The sequence below is a fragment of the Ixodes scapularis genome, unplaced genomic scaffold (assembly GCF_016920785.2).
Source record: "Ixodes scapularis isolate PalLabHiFi unplaced genomic scaffold, ASM1692078v2 PGA_scaffold4__175_contigs__length_147842914, whole genome shotgun sequence".
Taxonomy (NCBI): Eukaryota; Metazoa; Arthropoda; class Arachnida; order Ixodida; family Ixodidae; genus Ixodes; species Ixodes scapularis.
Window position 1 is genome coordinate 128728466 of NW_024609879.1, and position 25375 is coordinate 128753840.

Here is a 25375-nt window from a genome sequence, read left to right on the forward strand (position 1 = left end):
TTAGGTAATGCTAAGGTTGCTTTCAGGTTAGTTACACCTTCCGTACAATGATAATTTGTTAGAATGAAGCGAGCTGCTCTATTTTACATGGCTTTCAATGAAGTGGTCAAATCTTGATGACGGAGGATCCCATGCTGATGACTCATATTCTAGTTTTGAACGGACTATGCATTCATACAGATTTAGTTTCACTAAGGAAGGAGCTTGAAAGAAACTTCGTTTCAGGTAGCCTCGCATGCGGTTTGCATTGCCTGTAGCATACTTTACATCTGTGTGCCAGGGGAGATTAGAAGTTGCATAGATGCCAAGGTATTTGTACTTTTAAAAAGACTCCAGGACTTCATTTTAATGTGATATGTGGGAATAAAACTTCTTTGAAAGCACTGTCGCATTTGAAATGGTGGCTTTCACGGCTTTGGGGTCCTCGAAAAAGGCTCGTAATTAAAATCGCCCCAGCAGCCTCAAGTTTTTTTTATTTGCTACCAGAAACACGAAAGCTGTGCCACAGCAGTACAGTTGAACCTCACTTTAACGAAGTTACCAGGAGCCGCTAATTATTTCGTTAAATCGGGAACTTCGTAAAATCGAGGAAGGGAGACCTCGTGAGCATAGGCTGCGCGGGGAATCCAAATTTGTTCGTTAAATCGGGAAGTTTGTATTGTTAAATCAAGGTTCAACTGTAGTACGGGTACTAACACAAACTTTGAATGCAATCTTCATTGCATGTCTCTTTTTCCCCCTTTAGGAGCTTGTGTGATCACCTGGGAGTGCTTGCCAAGTTCACCAATCCCAAGGCGATCACCAAGAGTGAGCGGCTCTACCAGACGCACCTGGACGTGAGTGCCGGACGCCGTGATTTGATCGTTGCTTATTGATGAGGCTCTGGGCACTCGTCAATGTGTTGTGCACAAATTGACGGGCAACGAGAAGTGTGTTCCGAGCATTTTGAACTACTGGCAATTTTAAAAAATGTGTGCCTCGAGAATTTTGTTTTGTTTTTTTGGGGGAAATGGCATTTTTAAAATTAGCAGCAATTTGTCTTCTAATCTAACCAGTTTATCGTTAAAAAAAAAATAAAATAAAATATTTAGCTGTGATCTTAATTTATAAAACCTAGTGTGCTGAATTGGTGTTGAATTTGATGCAAAATCGGCACTTTCTTGGAACACACACTTTCACTCTGCAAATTAGTGGAAGGAATATCTCATTATCTAGGGCTGATTCGACAATAATTAATTTTGCTACATGTAGCTCATTGTGCCATCTTCCATTGTTGGGAGCAGATTTTTTAATATAGATCTAGCCTCTAGGAAATGTTTTAATGCTCTCATTTTTATCACTTGGTAGCAACAGACCGAACACTGAAATTTTGTGCGTTGTAATCAGCCAAGCACTACCGACATTTAATTCCTTATACTCTGTAATATCTAAGCATATGTTAATAGTGCTTTTTGAATTGAGAAACTTTTTCCTATTGCTTCCACAAAATAGGCAGGCCATTATCTAAAAAGTATTTGAAGTCGGTAGAGAAACTAAACAATTTTGTGTATTTTCATGAAGCTTGCTAAAAGAAAAAGAAAAGCATTAATTTAAGACCAGTGTTCCTCTATAGAAGACCCCTACATATACTTGCAATGCCAGTACTTGGTTCCAAGTAAATCAAGCTTTATGTACGAGAAGTCACATTGAAAAAACTTTGATTCCTCGCCTATAGGTATTAGTGTGAGGAGTGATTTAGATTGTTGGCATTGTTTTAGGAGGTTTCTGAGCAATGCTGCCTTTCTGCTTGCCCACCAACAGCTGCTGACGTTCCGAGACTCCCAGGTGCAGAAGCTGGCCTTTGCCTGCGTCGTGTCCTACGGCCACAAGTTCCTAATGCCTTACAGGTTAGACGCAACCACCGGGCATGCATTGCAACCTTCTCGACCTTATGCGGTGCGTCAATACCGCCCTCGGCCTCGCCTCTGGATTGGATTGGATTACGGCAGACCAACCCTTTGTATCGGGCGATTGCGGTGACCATTCCGAAGGTCGTTTGATGTCCCACTAGTTTCTGCCTCACGTCTCCTGTCAGTAAACTGGTCGAGTTTTTTTTTTTTTGTTCCAAAAGATGTTTCCCAGGGGTTGGGTTTTGCTTTACAAAAGAATAATATAAAGAAAGGGTGAGTGCGCAAGTTTTTTTTTTATTTATCTTGCGGGAGCATGTACAGTGCTTGCGAGCTGTCCAGGTTTAGAAGCATCAAATGGAAGGAGTATTTAAGCTGGAAAGTCGTCACCTTTCTTTCATTCGGTTTCATTTCGACACTTCCGCTTCTGTGACATTACGGCAGTTTCGTATTCCGAACCGGAAGTACTGCACGGAGATTTTTCGTTGGATGGTGACCTCTCATTCTCTGAATTCAATCCTAAGGAGTGTGGAAAGTTTTAATGGGAAGGGCCAGCGCTCCAGTCGCCACCACCGCCAAGCAGCCGACACACAAAGCGGCAATCTTGTACGTATCACGTACATGGAGCGCCTAATTTTAAAACTATAAATGACTTCAGAAAAGTGAAACACCATGCGAATATAATGTTTATAGTTCGCACAAGGCATCCCAAATGGCAGTGCCTTCCTCGGTGTGGAACTTTGAATTGTCTAATTAGCGTCGTTCATGTACGGCGATGACCGTCAAAGGGTTAAGGCAGATTCAAATGCATCTGCCAACGTTACTAAAACACTCATTCGGGAAACTAACCCTGGAAACCCGAACCGCTTGCGTTCATCAAGACCATATGGGATACGATTACAGCGCCACCCTTTAGCGGTGCCGTAATCATGGCACTGCGACATGTAGCCGTTGGCCCTTGCACGACTCAACGGAACCGGTAGAAGCGGTCGCTTAGATTCAAGAGTGGAAGCTGCAGGAAAAATGGTGTCATTGTGAGCCCGTTTACTTTGTTCTCGAGCACGAATCGGAGCCGCTTTTTCAAAGCAGGCTCCTATGGCAGTTTTCCAACTGAGCTGTTCTAGTAACGGAAACTGCTAACGACCGTGCGCCTTAAAACTTCCTAAAACTTTTTGCAACGAAAGAACACACTTTTTCGAAAAACTTATGACAATGTTATTAATGACCGTTTCTCATAGATGGTACTTACATTTGCTCTCGCGAGTACCGCAAAACCTTCACTCTAGTGAAATGTAGCTCCCGGGGCCACCTCAAAGGTGGCGCCAGCATGCCGGTGTATTGTCTCGTCGTGAGAGATAAGGAGAACTCGAGCCGTGAGCAAACGCAAGTGTGCAAACGGGCCTTTGAGGGTCGGATTGAGGGTGGCGCCATCTGTCGAGATGTCTCTGAGCGGCACGTCTTTTTTCCGCCACCCCGCTCTAGGGAGAACTTTGAGCGGTTGCTGGACGACGGCAGCTTCCGGTCGGAGCTGGTGCTGTTCAACGTGGACGACGGGGAGGAAGGGGCAGTCCATTCCGACCACCGTCCAGAGGTTGTCCCAGTCCTCCTCAGGTAAGCCCACCTGCTGCAGGATCGACGGAGTAGGAGGCGTCTCGAGCGACCGCCAGTGACGTGCATGGATGCTTGGAACTAATTCTGCTTTGCGGCGAAATTGAAATTTGCATCGTCGTCGCCGAAGCCGTGCGGGCCTGTTGTCGGCCGAATTTAGTGGGCCAACTCTCTGATAAATTTAGCGGCGCATTACTATGGGAAATGTGGTTGGTGCCACAGTGTATCATGTTATCGAAACAACAGTGAGTGTGTGGGCGTGCTGGTGATAATGAATCGTAATGTAACACCTGGGACTGTGGTGCAGAAAAAATTTGGAAACTTGCAGCTTGACGAAAAAGATGACGGCAGGAGAACGTCCCGAACGCAGCCAAATTTGTTTATTTTGCGCGCTCTGTATACACTTGATGCTGACGTCGTCGACTTTCCGCGGGTACACACTCTTTGTGGACGCTACGACTAAACCGCCTCTTAACAGCGAGATGTTGATACTGGTAGACACATTCATCTAAGCTGTACAACCCTCTCTCACAGTGGCTCTGACCTTGAGACACTTTCTTTCACAATGAATGATGCCACCTTCTTAAGGGGGAGACTACCTGGGAATGTCAGCATCGCCGGAGGGTATGTGGACGTAGCAGGAACGACGAACAGGCTGGGAGCACGCTTCCTATGATCAATGGGTTTTTCGGAACAGCGGTGGCTTATAGGAAGGAAAGGGGAGGGTAGGAGCGAGAGAAGGCCTTGTCTCAGTTGGCATGCATGTGTGGGGAAAGACAAGGATAGGAAAAGCATTGCTTCTCATACGACCCTTTGCATATCAATTCATACTTTGTGTACGACTTCTGGCTCCGACCAGAAAGCACTGCAATTGACGCATTTCCCCACATGTTTTGCTAATAATGAGTTTTGTGCGTTTTTCTTTACATTTCTTTTATGCTTTGAGAGTCTATCATTTATGCATCTCAAGGTTTGCCCCCACATACTTAAAGCCAAATGCGAGCGGGATCTCGTAGACTACATCTTCTTTCAGGGAACCAACCTCTCCCAATAAGCCTTTTGACATATCTTCTTGCTGGACCTTAAAGGTGTCGGGTGGTTCACTTTTGAAGCCTGCACTGAACATCACATCAATTCTGAACTTGTTGGCACAGGCTTTCAGATTGTGTGAAATCTGATTGAAATATGGGATCACTGTTACCTTTCTCCTTGGTTTTTATTGTCTTTACTTCTAACCTTGTACTACAAGGATAGACAGATGCACAAGTACACGTGGTCGTGTTGTTTGTGCCACTCTAGGTCACTTGACCACGTGACGTTCATCAGGCCACGCCAGTTCACAAGATGTCACGGTGCTATGTGATGTCACGGTGTCACGTGACATCTCGTTGCATCACGTCTTGACACACAATGTTACTAGACCTAAAAATGTTGACATTGTGGTGCCACGTGACATCCCAATTTTGCACCGCGAGTCGTGTGACGTCGCGTGTTGCGTGTCGCCGTGATCTTGCGTGACCCAACGTCCCACTTCTTTCACAAACCACTGCTCAGGTTTGCTTATGTGTTGCCAACACATTTTGCTTACGGGACGTCTGCGCAATAGATAGGAGCACCCCAAGTGTTTCATTTGCCCACGTGGTTAAGCGGGGTGGTGCCGCTGGGAGACCAGACCCGTGTAAAGCTCTGCGAGGTCGCGCATTACTTCGAAACACGGGTCCGGGCGTGACGGAGGAAGCGTCGCCACTTGCAGGATCCTGTACGGCAAGATGCACACGCGGTCTGGCTCGGCCACCGGAGGAAAGGGCAGCTTCAGCGCTCGTCAGGGGGCCGTGCTCCGCTTCCTGGCCAACTGCCGCCAGGACGAGCTTGTTTCGTTCCTCCACCTCGAAGTGGCCACCCTCCGGGAGTACCTGGAAGGTGAATTAGTCAATTGGGACCCCCGAGGGGGGGTCTTTTTGTCTTCTGTATGTGAAGAGAAACTGAAGGAGAGGGAAGAGGAGAGAGTGCGGTGACGTCGGAGCGCCGAGCTGCGATTGGAAGGATTAGTGAGTAGATGCGGAGGCTAGTTGCCTTTGTCTCTGCTCACGTTTTTCTCCAGTGAGATCAAACAGGAACGTCGTCCGCTTCTCGCTCAGGGTCTGGCATTTGGCGTTCGAACGCCAGACTTTGCACGGAGACGAGAGCTGTGGGGGCGTCCGTCGCACACTCTTGTCCCCTCCTCCTTCAGTTTCTCTTTGTTTAGTCGTTGACGGAATGAGAACAATGGCGTGTCTCTTTTGGTAGTTTGGCCTCCGGCACCCACTTGTTGCCTTCCGCCGTGCTTTGGCCAGGTGTGCATGTCCGAAGTCACAAGGCAGAAAGCTCGGACCGGAGGCGGAACAACTGATGGACCTCCCTGTCTATCTCATTTTGTCTGCCGGTGATTATAGTTGTGCTGCGAGGCACGGGCGTCTTTCACTTTGACGTCATGCCCCAGCATTTGCTTTTTATTTTCGTTGGTTGTAGTGTTGGTGAGCTTCCATGGTGGCTTTTGTGAGCTTCCATGGTGACTTACTCACATAAAGAATGGGGGTTTATTTTTTTGGCTCGTTGTCACCGAGACACCCGGTGCAGGCTTTTGGGTTCCTGGGCTTGTGAAGCATTTGCGGTGTGTCTCCATTGTACGGTTTGTTTCTATACGATAGAACCCTGTTCTACATTGGAGTTACGTGATACCAGCATTGGCGAGCGTAACAGCCGGGAAAACGTATCGTTCGAGTGCAAGGTTCTATATTACATATCTAGTGCAAGCAGAAACGGCCGCTGTGCCGTCCCCTTAGCTTCGTTGTCTAAACATTTGCACCGTCATTGCTTACGCTTGTTGTCTTGCCTCGATGAGAATGCTGTGCAGGGGCCCTAATCTGGACACTTGGCGAAAAATTCGGCGAGAAATCCGGCGGCTGTGATTGGCCGACGCCGAACTCGACCTTGGCGCCGGCCTATCACAGTCGCCCAATTTCTCGCCGACTTTCTTGCCAAGTGTCTAGATTAGGGCCCCAGGACTGGGTTTTTATGATGGTGAGCACAAACGCAGGAACACAGTTGGTACAACTGATTGCCATTTTTTTCCTTGCATTGTTCTTGCAACTGAAAAGTTGTCACCAAGATTGCTGGTTTGGTGGTATGTACTCGTCCCATGCAAGATAAACGGCAAAGTGTAATGTTTGTCATTGTGCCGAGGCAAAACACGCGAATGTGTCGAATTCCTGTTTGCGCTAGCGCCGTCGTGCCGTGTACACGAGCACTTTTTGAATTCACAGAGGACATCTCAGCAATGGTGGCAAAGATACAGGCAACCCTGGATTTGGCCAAGGTCGTGCCCATACGGCGTCTGCACGGGTGAGTTTTGGGGGCTGGGTCAGGAGAGCTCCTAGTAGCTGGGGCAATGCTTGTTTCAGCTCTTGTCAAACTCGGACGTCGTCATTGGAACAAATGTTGCATATGTATTTGGTTAGTGTTCATTTCCCCAGGAGGAAGTGGTGGATACCCTCTCATGTGGTCAAAACTAGGTTGAACTTCTTATGAGGGGATCCCAGGCATACATAGTTTGTGCAGCAAGGAGCAAGGTCTACTAGAAATAAGCGTCATATAACAGTCATTAAACATGGACATCGGCATTGCATTAATTAATTTTTTAATGCATTTTATTGTATGTGTGTCTCGTTGAGGCATTTTATTAGAATTTATTTTCGGTAATGCAGTTTCTCAGGCACATGCAAGCGTCAGCAATTATAAAAAATAAGAATGTGACTTCATTATTGCTACTTTGTACCAAAAACTGCAAAGGTAGGACGACAGTTATTTCACCAGAGCGTGCTATATGCCACATGACAGTAAGGTGCCATATAATAGAAAAAAAAAAAAAAAAACTTTTAGCGAACCTTAGATGCAATTAGCTCAGGATGCGACGGACACATTTACGATTCCCGTCGACTTCATTACGACTGGATTCGAACGTAGCGTGCTGGCTGGAATCTGCCTTGCAGAGTAAGCTCGCAGTGTTGACGAAGCTCGCAGACATTCAAAGCCGACGGCCTTTCATTTGCGTCTTGCCGCAGGACACTTGGCACGGTGGAGAACGTGCTGCGCCACCTGGGTGCCCTGAGCCCCGGCCTACTGCCCACACTCCTCAAGCTGACGGTGGCGGTGACCACGTACGCCAGCGCCATCTTGGGCCACAAGGAGAAGGTGGTGCGGCCGCTGGTGGCAGCCACGCGGGCGCTCAGGGCCCAGGGAGTCAAGATGCTCACGCAGGTACCACGTTTTCCGAACCATGGGTCCGCACCCGATGAACATATCCAGTCGGTGCCGGTTTTGTTGCGGAGGGTAGAGATTTTTTAAAAAGAAAAAAAGCTGCGATGGCTACACTATTGCAGTCTGTGCGGATGAGTTACATGGCTGGAGGGACATAATACGGGAGGACTAATAATTGCAATACGTGAAGTAATTAACCGAATTGTTTTTAAATAACTTTTTGATTGGTGCAAATGAAGGTATGCTTCCAATTAGAAACTTGCTCAGCATCGTTGAAAAGCACCAAGTAAGTAAATTTGAGAAAAATTTGGGGCATGTGGGGAAGGGCAGTGGTATGCTAATGTTGCCAGTCGTGCAACAGGCACAAGGCATGTGGTACAGAACCGTGCACGTCTCTATTTCTTATTCGCATTTCTGCACCGCCAGCATTGTGCCTGTCGCACAAGTGCTAACTTTAGGTCACCATCGCGCTTCCCACACACCCTAATTCTTTCTAAGGTTTACCTATTTTCAGTCATGTGTGAATAGTGAAATTAGAGCTTGAAGCGAATAGTGGTTTTGGCCGAATATCTTCGAAATGGTTTTTTCATGCCTTTCACTGTTGTAACCCTGCCTAAACAAAAACCCAGCTAAACTCGTGAAGGTTGTTCCCAAGCTTCAACCCATCCATTTATAAGCTAATTTTAATGTAGCTATATTTACGGACAGTGACCTCAGAAATTCCGATGCCTTGAGACGGCAAGTAGACAGAGGGTCGGACACACGACAAAATTTGCAGTTATTCCTAAGACGACTTGAAGGCGAAAGCACAAGCGCAGATCCCGGTGATGGCGAACCTCCGAAGACGGCGCGCTCTCTGGCGACGCGCTTTTGGCGCCGTTAATCTCGCAGCATGTTGTACGCCCTCTCTTCACCGTTGCCCGAGCGAGAGCGTCCCTCTCCCGCTGGGTTTGCGCCGCGCGTGTGCGCCTCCGCCGACTCTGGCACAAGCGACGCCATCTCGTGGTCTAGTGGCGAACCGTGCTACATGCAAACATTTGTTCTTCAATCAAGAACTAGAAAAAAAAGAAAGTGAGCAGCCCTGTTTTAATCCACAATAGAGTCACAGCGACAGCTGCCACACGTCACAGCGAAGTCGTTGGGCGTCAGCCTCTCGTTCACGCGCCATGGGTTCGGGAACAACAGCGTTCCGATCCAAAATGAACATCCGACTGTTTTGTTTCAAATGCTCGTGTTTCTTTTCTTGTTCTGGAGAGGGTAAAAGCGCAACTATTTACAACTATCGCTGTAAGAAAAAAGAATCAGGAATGTCAGTCACTTGTTGTTGTCGTAGTTTAGTTTAAGAATCCCAAAGGGTCTGGGGACCCCTTGGAGTTCTTGAAGGCCGTCTTAAGGTCCTTGAAGCCTTGGACCGTCAGTCAAGCCAAGTGGTAAAACTTTTCTTTTTAATTTATTCTGCTTGACCCACAAAGCAAAATAGACCCAGCCATGTGCACTGAATGGAAGGGTCGATTACCGTTTTAGAGCCTCGAAGTTGGTTTGATGGTTTGCACGCATTTAGTTTTCTTCATTGACACTTTTGCCATTGTAATCTTCCATTGCCCTCTCCTCTCTCCCGATTAAGGGGAGACATAGGTCTTTGGAGCCAAAAAGTCCCTAAAAAACAGTTTTTTTGAAAATGGCAATGTTGAAATTTACAGCTATTTCTCTTTTGATTTGCCAAGAGTTTCTTATTTTGAAGATTAATATTTGAACCATAATATCACTTTATATTATCTGTGTGGGCTGAAATTGCACTGAAGCTGATGCTAAAACAACACTTCCTCAAACACAAATTTTGGACTCCTTACAAATTTTTAGTAGTGATATTTCAGCATGTAGGGCAGACAGAAATATAAATTTCTTTAGAAACATGTAGCGAAAGGTGCAAAGCATGCAATGGTTGGAAGCAGCTTTTTCAATATAGGTGTAGGAAAATTTTTAACTGAGCTATTGTTTTATTGCTTGGTAGCCAGACATTGAGCACTGAACTTCAATGTGTTGTAAAGTCACAAATAATGGTTCAATCTAAAAAGTACCTCCGACATTACATTCTTCGTAATTTGTAGTACCTGACCCTATATTAAAACATTCTTTTAAAAAAAAATGTATTTTTTACTTTTGCTTTGGGAAGCAAAGTTTTTTAATTATAATTATCCTGAGAACTAACATGCTAATTTTAAAAAGTAACAGATAATTGAAAATGGCACAAAAGTCTGAACAAGCTTGTGCTGCTTCATTGGGCTTGGCCAAAAAAATAAGGAAGAAAGCTCCAAGATCAGTGTTCCCCCTTAATAGAGTCCCCCATCCTTTTTGTTCATACAGAAGGGGTCCTCAAAAGTATGTTGTGTCCCTCTAGTTGTATAACTCGCCTTTCCTAACTGCACTAGTGTAGCTTTCACAGCTTTTTTAAAACAAATCTGTAAAAACAAAAAAAAACACACCCTGCATGGTCAGTTTATGGCGGTCTGGGCTCAGGGGCACTCACCCTCACCTTTGTTCTTTCCTTCCTGCAGTTCTTCGAGAAGTTCGACACCTACGAATTCACTCCGGCAGAAATCGATGCGGTCTTCGAGTCGGCAGTCTGGCCTCTGGTGCGTACACCCGCTACCTGAATAGCATAGGTTTGAGGGCGGTTTCAGACAACACAGGTAGATCTGAAGTTCGGAAATCTCTAAAACACTAAGTGCTGCAACGCAACAGACTTCTGTCATTCGTGACCTCCATTTATATCAATTTGATGCCCGCACTGTGGCATTAAAGGGTGAGGGGTTCGACTGGGCTTTTGGTCTCACAATCGAATGTGTGACACAAAAATCTAGGGCTGGTAGGTCTTATGTTAAGGGGGATTGCCATAAATATTGCACTTGTTGTTTTTCTGTTTTTTTTTCTTCGAACAAATGGACAGGCCCGAAACATAATACATACATAAATACTTTTTTTTTTTTATCTCAAAGTATGTTTTTTGGCTGCCATCGTGTATTTTGCCACCTGGACCGGACGAGCGGCCACCGAGTCTCGATTTCAGTCTATTTATTCTGGTTGGGCACTTGTACTGCACTTCACAGCGAACTGGCCGGGTGACCCGGTGGCTTGTTAACAAATACTCCCACCTTTTCCAGCTGCCCATTGTAGAAGAGCTGGGGGGAAGACAGTTGCCGACGCCACTGCTCAAGTTCTTCCTCGCCCTAAGCCGCAACCCGAGGTAAGGCGAATTTGCTCGCAACATCGTTGCATTTACGCGTCTATAGCTGAGAATTTCCGGTGGAGCAAATCCGTGCACCCATTGACTGCTACGGAGCAGTCCATACTTTGAAAACTTTCTCGGAAAGTGTTGTTGAGTGGAGCTCAATGTCAAGGTTAGCTCACACACTCGCAACTATACTCCGTTTCACCTTACATCCGAGCGTAGCCGATGCTACGAGCCATCGGAGCCAGTCCCAGGTTGTGCGAGTGTCACGTGACCTTGGAGAGGGGGCACAGCGACGTGAGGAAAGTGTATCACGGGCTACGCCCACAGAGTGGGATTGGATAGGATAGCTCGTAGAGTCCGCTGCGTCCAGAAGTAAGGTGAAACGGAGTATACTCAGGAACTAGTGCCCAAAAATCTCATACAACAAGAGAACACACTAGCGCTCTCCGTTGGACAGCCATGGAGCTTGCCGCCAGCGCACTCTCGCCAGCCGCGCAAACACAACTGTCACAAGAGATCGGTCCTAAGCAAAGCCAAGCGTGCAAACCGGCCTCGAGCTCTTGAGCCATCATTACAACATGCTTCGGCGGCATCGATGATCGTTTTTGTCAAACTCTGGCGTGCAGGTACTTTGTGCTGTTCAGCAAGTTCAACAAGGACGACCCCGGCACGTCGGCCCTGCCGCTGATCGTGGCTCTGATGGGCAACTCTAAAGTGTCGCCCGCGATCGTCAAGACGCTCCTGACCATCGTGGACAACCTGCTCACGTCGACTGAGGAGGAGGAGGCGGATAATACGGAGGAAGGTGCCAAACCCATCAAGGCGCTGACCGTGAACTGCTGCTTCGATGTTTTGGCCAGGCACTCGACGGCACCTGCTTCGGGTGAGTGTTTTTCTGCTTTTAATAAGATACCTGGAATGCATCTACCATGACTGCTGTGTTTAGAGTCCTAGTTCGCCCATGCATCGATTTTTTGCAATGATTTCTATCCCAGATGATTCACTCTGGCTATTTAACTGTCAAATAAAATTCTAGCTTCAGCTCTGTGTATTACTGTTCATGTGCTGAAATGAAAAAGCTTGTGGCATCGCAAAAAGTGGGGGAGAGGGGTTTGCGACGGAGATATTTTATATCTTCGGTGGGTCGCAGGACAGCAAAGTTTGGGAACCACTGTTGTAATACATTCTTCTTTCAACTTGCTTGACTCGTTTCCACTTTGCTGTTAGATATGCCGGTCTCTGGGTTCATCCCCCAAGTGATGATTTACGTCTGTCTGAACCCTCGCACGGCTTGGGATGCCTCCTTTGCCTGCAAGACAAAGAATCCCCGCACCGAGCTGATTGCTCTCTAGCGTCGACGAATCTTAGTGTCGCGGCTCGAGCCTTGCCGCAGACGACGTAAACGCCGACGTACATCACGCCGTCCTGTGTCTCCGACCCTTCCGGATTGGCCACGAGCAGAGTCGGCCTCTCCGTCGAGAGAATGGCAGCAACAGCTCGTTTCGAGCAACCCGCGAACCGGGGCCTTTGTCTTTCCTGATGGTTCTCTTTAGTAATCTGATGGGGGATGAACTCTCGGCAACCGTTGGCCAGGCGTTGACGCGTGCGACTTGCGATGCGAGTCGGAACGGCGGGGGGTGCAAAGGCGCGTCTTTCTGTCTTCGGCCGCGACGGGCAATGCAGGGACGCTGAGCTACGGCACTCTCCTAATCCTGCCGTACGTGCCGCACATACTCAAGAGGCTGAGGCTGGTGATCGAGGCGGCGTTGCGCACCCACAAGCCGGTGTCGGCGGTCGAGATGAACATCCTTTCCAGGTACGGCTTCGTCTCTGGGAGGGACGTTGTTGCCACGCAGGCAGACAATTTTCCCCGTCTTCGGTTAACATTTCAAACCAGAATGCGACTTTAACGCAGGATGTGTCTATGCTCAGCGAAGAGTTGACTCGAACTTGCAGAAATTAACGGAGAAAGGATGGAGCGGGACAAGACAGCGGACTAACAACTTTGCTTTCTATCGTGTTGTAATCATGTTTTTCGTAGGCTATTCGCATATCCAGTGCGATTTACTTATGATGATAATGGGAAAATCGAATTTTCAATCGTTATAACCGATTATCATTGTACCTGGACTAGAAACTGATTGTTTTTAGTCTAGAAACTCTAGAAACTGATCGTTATAAGCGGCACATCATTATATGTGGTATCATTATAAGTGGATTGCGCTGTAGTACACAAAATAACCATTAGTTTTTGCTTTCTATGAGAAATCTTGCGCTCTAGGGTCAGATTTCCCATGTGGTTTGCGCTCGACCGATTTTGTGCTCTCTGGTCTCTGTCAGCTCGATCAAGCCTGCGTAAATTTTTTTTTTTGGCAGGATAAGCGAGCATTTGACGGATCCGACCCAGTGCTCGGAGCTGGCTCGCCTGTTCCTGGCGGGTTTCAAGAAGCTCCACAGCCCGGCCCCCGTGAGTTTGGTACTTTGAGCAATTTCAGACGTTTGCGGCTCTCCAGGGCGGTTGCTGACAGGGGGCTTTGCGAGCGTACCGATGACACGGTCATCACTTTCATGCACTCCGTTCTTCATACACTTCAATTGATAGTGTAAAAACAATTCTCTATTTTTCCTAAAAAATTTGTTAGATCAGTCATTTGCGCTTCGCCACGTGCAGACGCCAGACCTTCATTATTTGGTCTGCAGAACCAGAAAACTACCTGTGGAGAGCAGTTACCTAGCCTGTTTGACGTAGTTACAAGTTTCCAGGAAATAGACCCTTTTTAAAAGTCAGTCCACTCGCCCTGTGCAGCGCCAAACCCTTCGCTCGAACGGCGGCATCACGCAGCTTCTCCGCACCTGAAAAAGCGAACGTCTTCAAAAGCATAGTGCAAAAAGCGGAAAAGACGAGGGACTTTTACGTCACCTCCAATTCACAAAATCGAGGGCGCTTGATTTAGCTTAGCACAATCTCCTGCCACCACCATCAGAGCGGCGATATTGGAGCTTTTGGGACTGCCACAAGGTGACTCTGACTTTCGAGAAGGGTCTGCTGTACCTGGGATTACGGGGATTGCAGGCAGCTTAAACTTAGCTGTGTATCACTGCTGGGACGTGAGGTTGTTTCCAGTTGCTTCTGTCACGTCTTTGCTAGCCTGTTCGCCTGAGCTCGCTGGAACGTCTCCAATGTCTCTTTCTTAGGAGGCGGAGCAGCAGAAGCTCACGACAGTGCTGAATTTGACAAGGACGGCGGAGAATCCAGAGAGGCTGCTGGGGTGAGCTGGACTTTTTCCTTCTTGTCAACAGTTTTGTCCTAAAAATTGCCCGAGTTTACTTGTAGAGCACATTGAGTCCATTTGTTGTAAATGCAGGTGCAGCTTAATATTATCTTTATTGATCATGCAAAATATTCGAAGCAAAAGTGGACAATGTACTTTTATAACAAAGAGGTGAGAGTTTGATACAGACGTGCAGTGCAGTACCAAACTCTCATGTTCAAGGGGACGTCTGGGCAGTTTGTTATAGACAACAGGTTTATATACTCCGGTTTGCTGTGATTGAATTCATGTGTATTGCATCGGTGTGCGTACATACTGTAGGCATGCCGTTTTGTATTAAATAGGTGTTAGTGCATCATGGCGTGACTGCCTGTTCTCACAACTTTCAGGTTTGCCGCTCCTCTGTTTGCAAGCCTGGGCAACCGCCACTCGAGGCGCCTGCTCTGCGAAATTTACTCGGTGATCGCTGAGCGCGTTCCTCGCTACGCAGAGCTGGCTGCTTTTGTCAACAAGGTACGGCCGCACAGCTTGACAGAGGACGAGTGCGTCAATCACATCTCTTGATCTTTTCCTTCGTTTTATTCCTTCAAGTACTGTGGAAGCGACGCGCTTGCCAGACCAATCATCTGCCTCTTTTTCATAACCTGACCTTGCTTTCTGCGAGTGGGTACGGAAGGGAGGGAGCATAATCACGTGGCAGAAGATGAATGTAAGACTGCTCCAACAGGCACATAGCGTGCAGAGTATAGGTAGCCCTGGGTGGCCAGAGCAAAGCATTAGCCTCCTAGGTAATGTTACGTGTGTGGAACTTTGGGTTTAATTAACCGACAGCTCGTATGAATGAGGGGATTTCACAAGCTACCTTTTACCATACCGAAAGGTTGTCTGCCAAAATGCTGGTAAATAGCTTCTACCATTTTTTCTCGTGGTTTGGGTGTTTGTTGAAACTATTGTAGATTGAAACTGGTTGTCTTTAGTGCAGGGAACTGTCCTAATGAAGACACTTTTTTTTTTTTTTTTTTAACCCTGTAATTTTTTGTTATAATGCCTTCGAGGACTGTAAAGTAATCTCTGAGTAAAGATTAATAAAGGGAGTGATTATTTCATTAGTATCATCTTTAAGTCTCGTATGTGTCGTACAACTGCACTCTGAGAGTGTAGTAATTGTGTGACAATTGTCGCTGACACTTCCCCTAGGTGAACTCGTGGAACCGGCGCTTTGCGGAAGAGCCTGACTACCAGACGCGGCTGGAAGGGTTCAGGATGGCCGCGGCACTGCTGAGCAAGTACAAGGAGGCGCCCGACGTGCCTCTGGTGCTGAGCGTCGTCTACAACTGCACTTTTACCATCCGCGCGGTGAGTTACCCCAAGTTCAGACGCGTCGATCCAAAGACTAGCGTAAAAGGAAATGACCAAACTTTGATTGAGGTTCGCTGCCTGCAAATGTTTGTTCTGCCCATCCAGTTCTCGATAAACCGGAAGGTGTCAATCGGGAAGGCAAGTGTCTGGAACCATTCATTGACACATACCTATGTAGCAAGCGCTCCTTAGTGTGTACGTGTACCTTTAAAGGGTCTGTAGACTCCAGCAGTGCTTTATTGCATCAAGGCCCAGTCTAGGAAAGTTAACCATAGTTTTGTTTAACCCGAGACTGGGGTATTTCGGAAAAGGGACGAGAAGAAAAGAGGCCACAAGGAGGCGACGTATTGAGACGTCGCCTCCTTGTGGCCTCTTTTCTTTTCGTCCCTTTTCCGAAATACCCCAGTCTCGGGTTAAACAAAACTATGGTTAACTTCCACCAGCTCGCCTGCACCCTTACAATTTTTTCACTAGGAAAGTTACTTGGCTGTTACTCAAGAGAGACAGACATTCTTCGAGATTGTAAAGTTTGAGAGCACCCGGTTTTGACGAATGGCGTGAAACTATGGTCGCATGTGAATGCCTGCCTGTTCCAGAGGAACGTACGCCAGGCTCCGGTGGAGACCGGGGATCATTTAGTCATATTAGTAGAGCACCTCTACTCTTGATGTGTTGAGCAGGTAACTCACTCTGTGGCCCGTGCGCGACGCAGGTGAACGACTTGGCGGTGCGAGATGCGGCGTCCCTGGCGCTCTCAGACGCCATGCCTGTCTTTGCGGCGTGGCTCTCGGAAGATGCAGCGGCGTACAAGGCGTGCGTGTCGGAGGCCCTCGTGCGTGAGATCAAGCGGGGACTTCGCTCCAAGGACGAGGCGAGTCCTTTCCCAGAGCGTTGTTCAAATTGGGGTGCAAAACCTTCATTGTTCTGTCTGCTGTGCCTAACGTGCACTTGGTAAAGTGCAGGTACGGTGCGCTACGCAGTTAGCGCAAACGAGTTATGTCCGGTTATTGCATTTCTTAACACAGTGTGTGTTTTAGGGCTGGCTTGCGAGTCTAGATCGTCGCGAAATGTTGTAGGGACAGTAGGATGATACGGCCAGTCATTCTTACAACGGACCGTGTTCACCCGGCAGAAGACGAACCACAGACCTCTACCTAAGTAGTTCGACATCCTATCCCCTGCACTGGCGCAGCGGCTTTGGTTTACATAGTTACAGCATACCGGGTGTTTCTGCGAAGACTTTCAGACATTCCTAAAAATAGGATGTTTGAGAAAAAAGAAAACCCTTAGGGAACAAACCAACGCCTGCTGTGGCAGCAGACGTCGGATTGCAAAACCCATACTAATCAGCAAACTAATTTTCTCAAATTTACTAAGTAATTTTTTAATTTGTGAAAATTAACCTATGGTTCCAATTAAAAAGTTGCTGAGCATCATCAAAAACTTCTATATCAGTAAATTTTTGGACGTCTTGAAGCATGTGAGAAGCGTAGGGGTGTGCCAAAGTTCAGCGTGCGTGCGTACATACTGTAGGCATGCTCAATGAGCAGGCACAAGGCTCCAAGAGCAAGCACAAGGACGGTGATGCAAAAACACGGGTGATATTTTTAATGTTTGAAACAGTGGGGGCGGGGACTGAATGGGTTGGAAAAAAAAATTAAACCAAAGTAAAAAAAATCTTTTTTTTTTGTCAAATTAAGTAAATTAGATTTATTTGATTTAAATCAGATTAAATTGATTTAACCCCTTAAGTGCCACATTTTCTTTTAAAAAAAAGCAACCTAAAAATACCATATATTTTTATTAAGGCATTTTAGTTCTCTAGCATAACAAATAAAATTTCAAAAGTTTATTATGCAAAAATCAGCGGCTTCGAGAAAAAAAAGATGACAGCATCTCCACGTGGTGAATGATGATGATTGGGGCGAAGCTCTGGTGGTGCTGGTGATACTAATTTTATTGTTCATAGGTAGTGCTGATGGTGCTGATTTTTTTTTATTGCTCATAGGTAGTGCTGAGCTCCGGGCTTCGTTTCGACTTCATTATTACTGCTTTATGGTCGGTGAAATGCAGAGCCAGTGGTTCTTCTAGCGGATTAGCTTCGATCCACTAGAAGCCGTAGGAACGCATCTCCACCGCTAAAGTCAATGGTCCATGTCAGAAAGAGAATATGTGGTATGGAACGTGGTTATATACGCATTTGAGCATTTGACCGCAGCGCCCTCTCGTCTATAAACGTTGAGCCAATGCATGCCAAGTTTAACGCGATTATATACGCACTTGACCGCAGCGCCCTCTCCTGTATAAATGTTGAGCGGCTATATGCAACGTTCCATCCATGACAGAAACCCCAGCTCTTGAGTTACTACCACATCTCAGAGCCCCCTACTCGTCCCGCAGTTGTGGCCGAGTGGTTAAGGTGATGGATTAGAAATCCATTGGGGTCTCCCCGCACAGGTTCGAATCCTGTCAACTGCGCAAACATTTTTTCTTTTTATGTGAGCACGGACGCCGGCCAGACGGACAAGGCTAGACCCTAAGGAGCTTCGCCCCTAAAAAAAGGCGCCAACTAAAACGAGTGCTGCCATCTATGATCAGCGCCCCAAACTACTCGGACAAGTTTAGCTCGTCCATGGCATGCCATGCCATGGACGAGATGTGCTCGTCCATGGCATTTTTAACCAGAAAGCGGCCGACGAGCTCAGCTCGTCCAAGGCACTTAAAGGGTTAAAATCAATGTAGCAACATAAGGTGTTTATATATCACTAGGTCTTATAAACACGGCAGATTGATCAAATTGTCCGAAATTGTGTTGTGTGTATGTTTATACGGCCCGAAGTTGGTCTGCCTCAGCGGGCGACGTGTCGCTCAGCTGTAGATGAGAAATTTTTCCAGTGCAGTACAACTGCTAGCCTGAAGTCTTTAACGTGCATCACGCAGCAGCGATACACCCCACGCCGGTATGATTCTCATCCAGATTGAAACCAGCAGGGGTGGGAATTGAACCCAGGATTCCTGGGTTCTGCAGCGCGAGCTTGCGCTTTACGTGCTCTGAGCTGGTGTGTGCTAGCCCACTCTGCCACCTATTCAATTACTGAAAACAATGTTAAAGAAAGAATTGCTGTGAATTAAACTTTCAAAGGAAGCTGGAGCGGTTCTGTTTTTGGCGTCCAGGGTCACGAATATCGAGATTATTTTTTCAGTTTGGTTCACGAAGGCTGCAGAAAATCATTTCCAAAGTTCCGCTAAAGCCCCTTTTTCCCTGAGTGTTACGTCATGAAAGGAGTTTTTGAAATTTCTGCTCTTGTGTATCTTCAGCGCTATGCCTGTGCACTTTTGCTATTTTCAAAAAGGTCAGAAAAAGACGTCGCGGCTGGTGTCAGTGCGGGGGAGTATACCTGGCAAGCTTGCTGACACTTCCCAATAGGGTCAACTTTTAAAGCTCCGGATGAATTTGAATGAAGTTTGCAGTATACATGTTTGCAAGTCCGGTCTCAGGGCGCCGCCATCTTGCCCAGTGGGGTGCACTTGGGCGCGGCCATAATCCGATTATGACGCCTTAGCAAGGCTTCGTACTAATCGGATTAGGACGCGTCCAAGCGCACCCAGCGAGCAAGATGGCAGCGCCCTGAAGCTCGACTTGCAAACGTTTATATACTGACAGTTCCAAGGCGGAATGAAGTGAAAAATTTATTCTGTGTACATTAATTTTGAAAGAATTTATAGTTGTTTCTATTGGGAACACGCTGACATTGTTCTGGAAAACTATTGTTAGAAAACTAATGTAATGCCCAACATTTTTCTTCATTAGATATGCAGCAGATTTTCTGGGGAGTGCTGCTGCGAAAACAAAATTTTAAAAAAGTAATTTACTTTATGCTAACATTGCACTGAAAAATTAAATACAATTTTTGCCTTTTATGTGGTCGACAAAATCTTAACGTCTTTTATAAAAGACAAGCAAAGTAAAAGGACAACTTCACAGTTGCATTGCCCATTAAATTCCATATAGGAAAAACAATGATTGAGCTTTTCCTTTTGTCCCGTTACCAAACAATAGTTTTCCTAAAGTGAAATTTATGGCAAAATTTGGAACAGAGAAAAATGCGCTCAAAGTGCTCGAACCTCTACCTTTTCTTTAGCAAAGATGGACTGAAAATAATTTATAAAAGAAATAACTATGTAGTGTAAACAAATGAAACTTCCTGAGAATATTCTGTAGATGTCGGTAGATGTAAATTGGTAGTTTTCAAAATCGTTTTTTTACAGCGGAGCTTTTAAGGGCTAGCTTCCCCAGGATCGTGTCCGTTAACAAACAAATGTCGACACCCGTGGTCGACACAACACTCTGGTTGCCGCCGTCGCTCATAGATGGCGGTAGCTGTTCCGAGTGTTGTGTTTGTCGGTTGTCTGCTTGCCGCTGTTGCTCATAGATGGTGGATACATTTCCTCGGAGGAAGAAGAGCGGGAAGGGAACAAGCGGCGATGTTCGCAGCAGTGCGAATGGTTCCGCAACCGCCGCGAGGCCGCTATCGCCTAAAGTTCCACTGTGTCGAGCGCTTCAGATTCCCTTGCGAAAGTAGAGCAGATTGCTCGCCTGGAAAGCCACCGCCGAGAATGGAAGCTACAGCTCTGCTGCTCTTCCTTCCTCACCAGAGTGGAAAGGCTGAAAGTTTTTTAGGGGCAAAGCTCCTTAGGGTCTAGCCTTGTCCGTCCGGCGTCCGTGCTCACATCGGTCGTGCTCGTGAGCTCACGTGCTCATGTCCTCGCGTAGGGGAAAAGAAATTTTAAAAATAAAAAACGTGAAGAAAAAAAAATGTTTGCGCAGTCAACGGGATTCGAACCTGCGCGGGGAGACCCCAATGCATTTCTAGTCCATCGCCTTAACCACTCGGCTACGACTGTGGGACGAGTAGGGGGCTCTGAGATGTGGTAGTAACTCAAGAGCTGGGGTTTCTGTCATGGATGAAACGTTGCATGTAGCCGCTCAACGTCTATACAGGAGAGGGCACTGCGGTGAAATGCGTATATAATCGCATTAAACCTTGCATGCATTGGCTCCACATTTATAGACGAGAGGGCACTGCGGTCAAATGCTCTAATGCGTATATAACCACGTTCCATACCACGCATTCTCTTTCTGACATGGACCGTTGACTTAAGCAGTGGAGATGCGTTCCCACAGCTTCTAGCAAATTCAAGCTGATCTGCTAGAAGCGGATCAGCTTGGATCTGTAGCGGAATTGCTGTGCATTACAAAAGGCTGAGAAGCAAAAGATCAAGCGAAACAAAGGACAAATGAACACTGATAAGTAAATACTATGTGAATACGTCAAAAGAGCGAAAATGAATCAGTAAGATGAGATCACGATGGCGCATGCCATTTCTAGAGCTCGATAGATGAGAACCGGGACTCGTAGCCGGTTGCCTGCGGGCCGCGTCCTAGCGAGTCACGGGCCGCATGTTTGAGACCCCTGACCTAGGGCAACTGTGGGCGACGTCTCATCGTCATCCCCGTCGTCTCTTGCGTGCAGCCGAGCAGGCACGAGTTTGTACGTGTGCTGTCTCAACTGCTTCGCCACTGCGGACAGCACCCGTCGCTGAGCGGGCTGGCCAAGCTGTGCTGCCAGGAGGACGCCGAGCTGGACTTCTGGGACAACCTCTGCCACATTCAGGTTGGTCCCTCGTGCCTGCCACCTGCCACCAGACCCTTCTCATCTGTGCGAGAAAGCAGTGACTAACGAGTGACTGGGTGCGGTGGAAATTCGCTACTACAGTCAAACCTCGATATGTCGAACACGGATACATAGAGTTATGGCCTATATCGAACACTTTCTATATCACGCGGGAAATCGCATGCATTTTTTATTTTTTTATTTCGAACGGGGTCGGGCATAAAATGGATCTATCGAATTCCGCCACCCCAAACAGCCCTTGCTCTTTTGACAGGCGGCGAGCTTTCCTGCAACACCCTCGAAGATAGCGGTGGCGCAATGGGCGTTTCCGACTGCCTACACACACGCCGAGGGTGCCATTTGAACCTCGTTAATTCAACCCCCGCTAATTCGGAAATTCGGATATTTTGAACTGCCGATCCGGTCTCGTCAAACGCATGCATTAGTCACTGGCAGCAAACGCTCATTAATTCGGAGGGTATGCGGCGCACTATGGTTAATTCGGACAAATTCGGCAGGTGGCGCTAGCTACCGTCCGTTCCAAAGGGTATGACCGCTATCCATCCGAGGTGCACACGTGGTTTTTCCGGTTTTCCCATGGTTCTTCGCTCTTCCGGTTCTCCGTGTTGCGCACCAGTTTTGCTCTGTATTGCCGTGCTTCGGCGCGTTACTCTCCTGGCATGGAAGCGGCAGAAGCGTAGCTGCAACGGAAAAAGGGTAGCACAAGTGACCGACGACCGGAATGGCAAAATCGCGACACGCGGGGCTATTGTTCCCGAGCGTGCCAATAGCGAGAGTGACAGTCACGTTTCATGCCTCAACGCGGGGATACTAAAGCCCACAACTTTAACAGCTCTCTTATCCGTCAGTTTTTCGCCGGCCGCCCCCGCATTGAAAAATGCAACGTGACGGGCACTCTCGCTATGGGCGCGCTCGAGAAAGATAGCGCAGGGTGTTGCGATTTCGCTGCTCCGATTATTGGTCAGTTGTGCTACTTGTTTTTCGTTGCAGCTGTGCTAGGCTTAGAATTTAGCGATGAAAGTGGAAATACTGAGGGCCTTGAAGGACGGCGTCTCTCGACGAGTGATGGAAAGTTATGAGGTCAAGAGAAGCAGTTTGGCCACGTACGTGAAAATTGAAGCCGATATCCTACAGGCTTTCGAGAGCGAGAAGTTCAACGCGAAAAGAAAGCGGCCGTGGAAGGTGGCACACCCGAAACTAGAAGAGGCCTTGCTGTGCTATATTGTCAGCGCACGGGATGTGTAGCTCCGACAGTGCGAGTGCGGTGGAGCACTCGACCGCGCTAAGGAAAGTTGCCGTCTCAGTCTAAATGTCGTCCAGAAAGCAGGCGGTAATAACAGATTCTGAAAATAAAGGTATGTCACAGGTAAACGTTCTCGCACAATTTTCTTTGTCCTTTCGATGTTTCGACTTTCGGATAATTCGAACATTTTTGCCGGTCCCATGAGATCCGAATTAAAGAGGTTTTACTTAGTGGCGCACGCACGCCGCTGCCTGGATAATTCGGCGCAACGTAAACGACGCACTGCATTTGCCGCCTCCTCGTAGGTATTATCGATAGTGCTACGCGTGTGATCGTAGTTCTTTCGTGTGTTGTGTTCACTTGCGTGAGTGATGGCTTCAAACGCTAAAAAAACGGACGTCCCTGACATTTGCTGCATAACTGGAAGCTATCCAGCGGGTTGAGAATGGAGAAAAAAAGTTGAGCGTCGCCGAAGCTTTAGGCCTACCAAGAAGCACTTTGAGTACTCTACTGAAAAACAAGAGTGACATAAAAGCCAAGGCAGAACACAACCAGCACTCAGGCGCGCGGCGTGTACACAAAGCTGCCTTTGAAGATGTTGAGAAGTCGCTGCACAAATGGTTCATCGACGCAAGGGCCCGGAATATTCCTGTATCCGGACCAATGTTACAACAGAAGGCCAAGAACTTTGCATTTATTCTCGGCACCGAGAACTTCAATGCCAGTAGCGGTTGGCTGCAATGTTTTAAGGCCCGCTTCAACATTATTTTAATTCAGCTTTCGAGTGCAAGATTTCCCAGCTACCGGCAGACGACACGCGGCTGCTCCCGCCTATGCGGTCGGTCGACACGCATGTGCCGCCGTCGGCGCTTCGCAGAGCGCGACGGCCACGCGCTTTTCACAAGTTTTTGACGCGTTTTTGATGTGATTTAATATATTGAATTGTGACTATATCGAACTATTTCGCCATCACCGCGCTGTTCGATATATCGAGGTTCGACTGTAATCTGCTTTCGACTTGGTGGGCCTACGGTCGGCGACAGGACCTTTAGATGCTCTGCTTTGAGCGTGGGCTTTCGGCCTTTGATGACAGTTTGTTGCTTGCTTGGCTAAAGGCTGGCGGAAGGCAACAGGCCTGTGTTGGGGTTGTAGCACCCTCTGGGTTTTTGACCTGTCACCGACATAGTCGTGGTGTCACGCAACGCAGTCATGTGACTACCCCGTCACATCAGTTCCCATCACACGACACCCGTCACATGACACAATGTAACTGTCTCACGAGACACTGTGTAATTTTTTCATGAGACACGGTTACACCCATCGCCGTGTTACATGACACTGTAACTGTGTCATGTCACACATTTACACTCGCCACCGTGTCACATGGCACGACGACGGGCGTGTCATGCGACACATGACGGGCATGTTGTGACATAGTGACGGGCGTCACCGTGTCGCGTGACACGGTGATGGGTGTAACATCAGATGAATGCCCTGTTTGCCGAATGCGTTCGGTCTAAACGTGTGCCAGGGTGTTCTCGATCACACGGGGTCGAACTGGGGTGCCCTCTGCCATCGCCCAGATGCACCGCCGGTGCCGCGCCCTGACCCGCTTGGCGGCGTCGCTGCGGACGGGGCAGCTGAACGACCTGGGCGCTGCGTCGCTGACGGACGTCCTCCTGCCGCTAACGACGTGCTTCGTGCTGAACCCGTCCTACGCCAAGCAGAATGCCCTGGTGGACGCGGCCATCGACCTGATCGGGGCGGTGAGCGGGCGCCTGCCGTGGCGCCCCTACGAGGCATTGCTGTCACGCTACCTCCAGCAGTTGCAGCGAGACACCGAGCACCACAAGATGGCGGTGAGGTAACGTCCCGTCCTCGTCTGTCTCGCATTTCACAGGTTCACATTCCATCCTGGGTTTCCCTCCGACGGGAGGGGTTTCCCCTTCGTTTCCAGTTTCAAGTCGGGTGTAAGTCATACATTTGTGGTTAAGTGGGATTGATTGGGTTGCAGCCGCACAACCAAGCAGACGTAAGTTCCCGACGTCCCCATCCTGAAACTGAGGTTCGTTAAAACCTTCGTATTTTGAAGGACGAGAGAAGAACCTTGCATGCTGGCGCCCTCTATCGTGTAGCCCCGGAACACCCCCGATCTGCCTGTAACTGGACTGTAGCTTTTGCAGAATGTGCGAGATAATACCTGCGCACTATCTACGAGAGATTGCCGCTTTTAACGTTGTCAGAATTATTTCCAGCCTGCAATGAAAGATTGATGCATAAAAAAGTGAACAGCCTTGTGTTAATCCAGAGTACAGTCGCAGCGATACCTGCGACATGTCACGGCGAAGTCTCTGGGCATTGGCGTAGCGTCCACGCACCTAGGGGTGTGTGAACAAAAGCATTTGGAACAAAATAGACATCTGATCATTCTGTTCCGAACGCTTTTGTTTCTATTTTGTCCCAGAACGCGTGAAAGCGCATCTCCTGGTACAAACTCTTGGCATTGACAGTGCTACAATGGCATTTTGTTACCGGCTATTTTTCTTTCCCTGAGAGCATGTGCAGTGAACATTGGGTACTACCCTAAGTACAGTCGAGTTCTGTATGTCACGCTTGAGTATTTCGAATTATTGTTTATATCAAAGAGTCCAAACATCCCCTTGAACATACCATGTAATCGTATAGGAACATTGTTATGTTATCCATCTATGGATTGACATATAAAACAACACTAAAACCCATAGAAATTGCACAGAACACAGCACTACGAGCAATGCTATTTG

General features: G+C 47.7%; 1 protein-coding gene across 1 annotated transcript in view; it reads left to right on the forward strand.

Annotated features, from left to right (window-relative positions):
- The window catches only part of LOC8043563 (small subunit processome component 20 homolog), a 93782-nt gene that overhangs the window by 28348 nt on the left and 40059 nt on the right, over positions 1 to 25375 (forward strand). Inside the window, exons 22-38 of the mRNA XM_029975530.4 lie at positions 746 to 836; positions 1801 to 1886; positions 3369 to 3497; positions 5248 to 5414; positions 6797 to 6875; positions 7595 to 7790; positions 10346 to 10423; positions 10952 to 11034; positions 11649 to 11905; positions 12706 to 12838; positions 13399 to 13489; positions 14218 to 14291; positions 14684 to 14807; positions 15492 to 15650; positions 16366 to 16524; positions 21188 to 21328; positions 24176 to 24456. Coding sequence (XP_029831390.3) covers positions 746 to 836; positions 1801 to 1886; positions 3369 to 3497; positions 5248 to 5414; positions 6797 to 6875; positions 7595 to 7790; positions 10346 to 10423; positions 10952 to 11034; positions 11649 to 11905; positions 12706 to 12838; positions 13399 to 13489; positions 14218 to 14291; positions 14684 to 14807; positions 15492 to 15650; positions 16366 to 16524; positions 21188 to 21328; positions 24176 to 24456 — 2328 coding nt within the window. The remainder of the gene's footprint in view (positions 1 to 745; positions 837 to 1800; positions 1887 to 3368; positions 3498 to 5247; positions 5415 to 6796; positions 6876 to 7594; positions 7791 to 10345; positions 10424 to 10951; positions 11035 to 11648; positions 11906 to 12705; positions 12839 to 13398; positions 13490 to 14217; positions 14292 to 14683; positions 14808 to 15491; positions 15651 to 16365; positions 16525 to 21187; positions 21329 to 24175; positions 24457 to 25375) is intronic.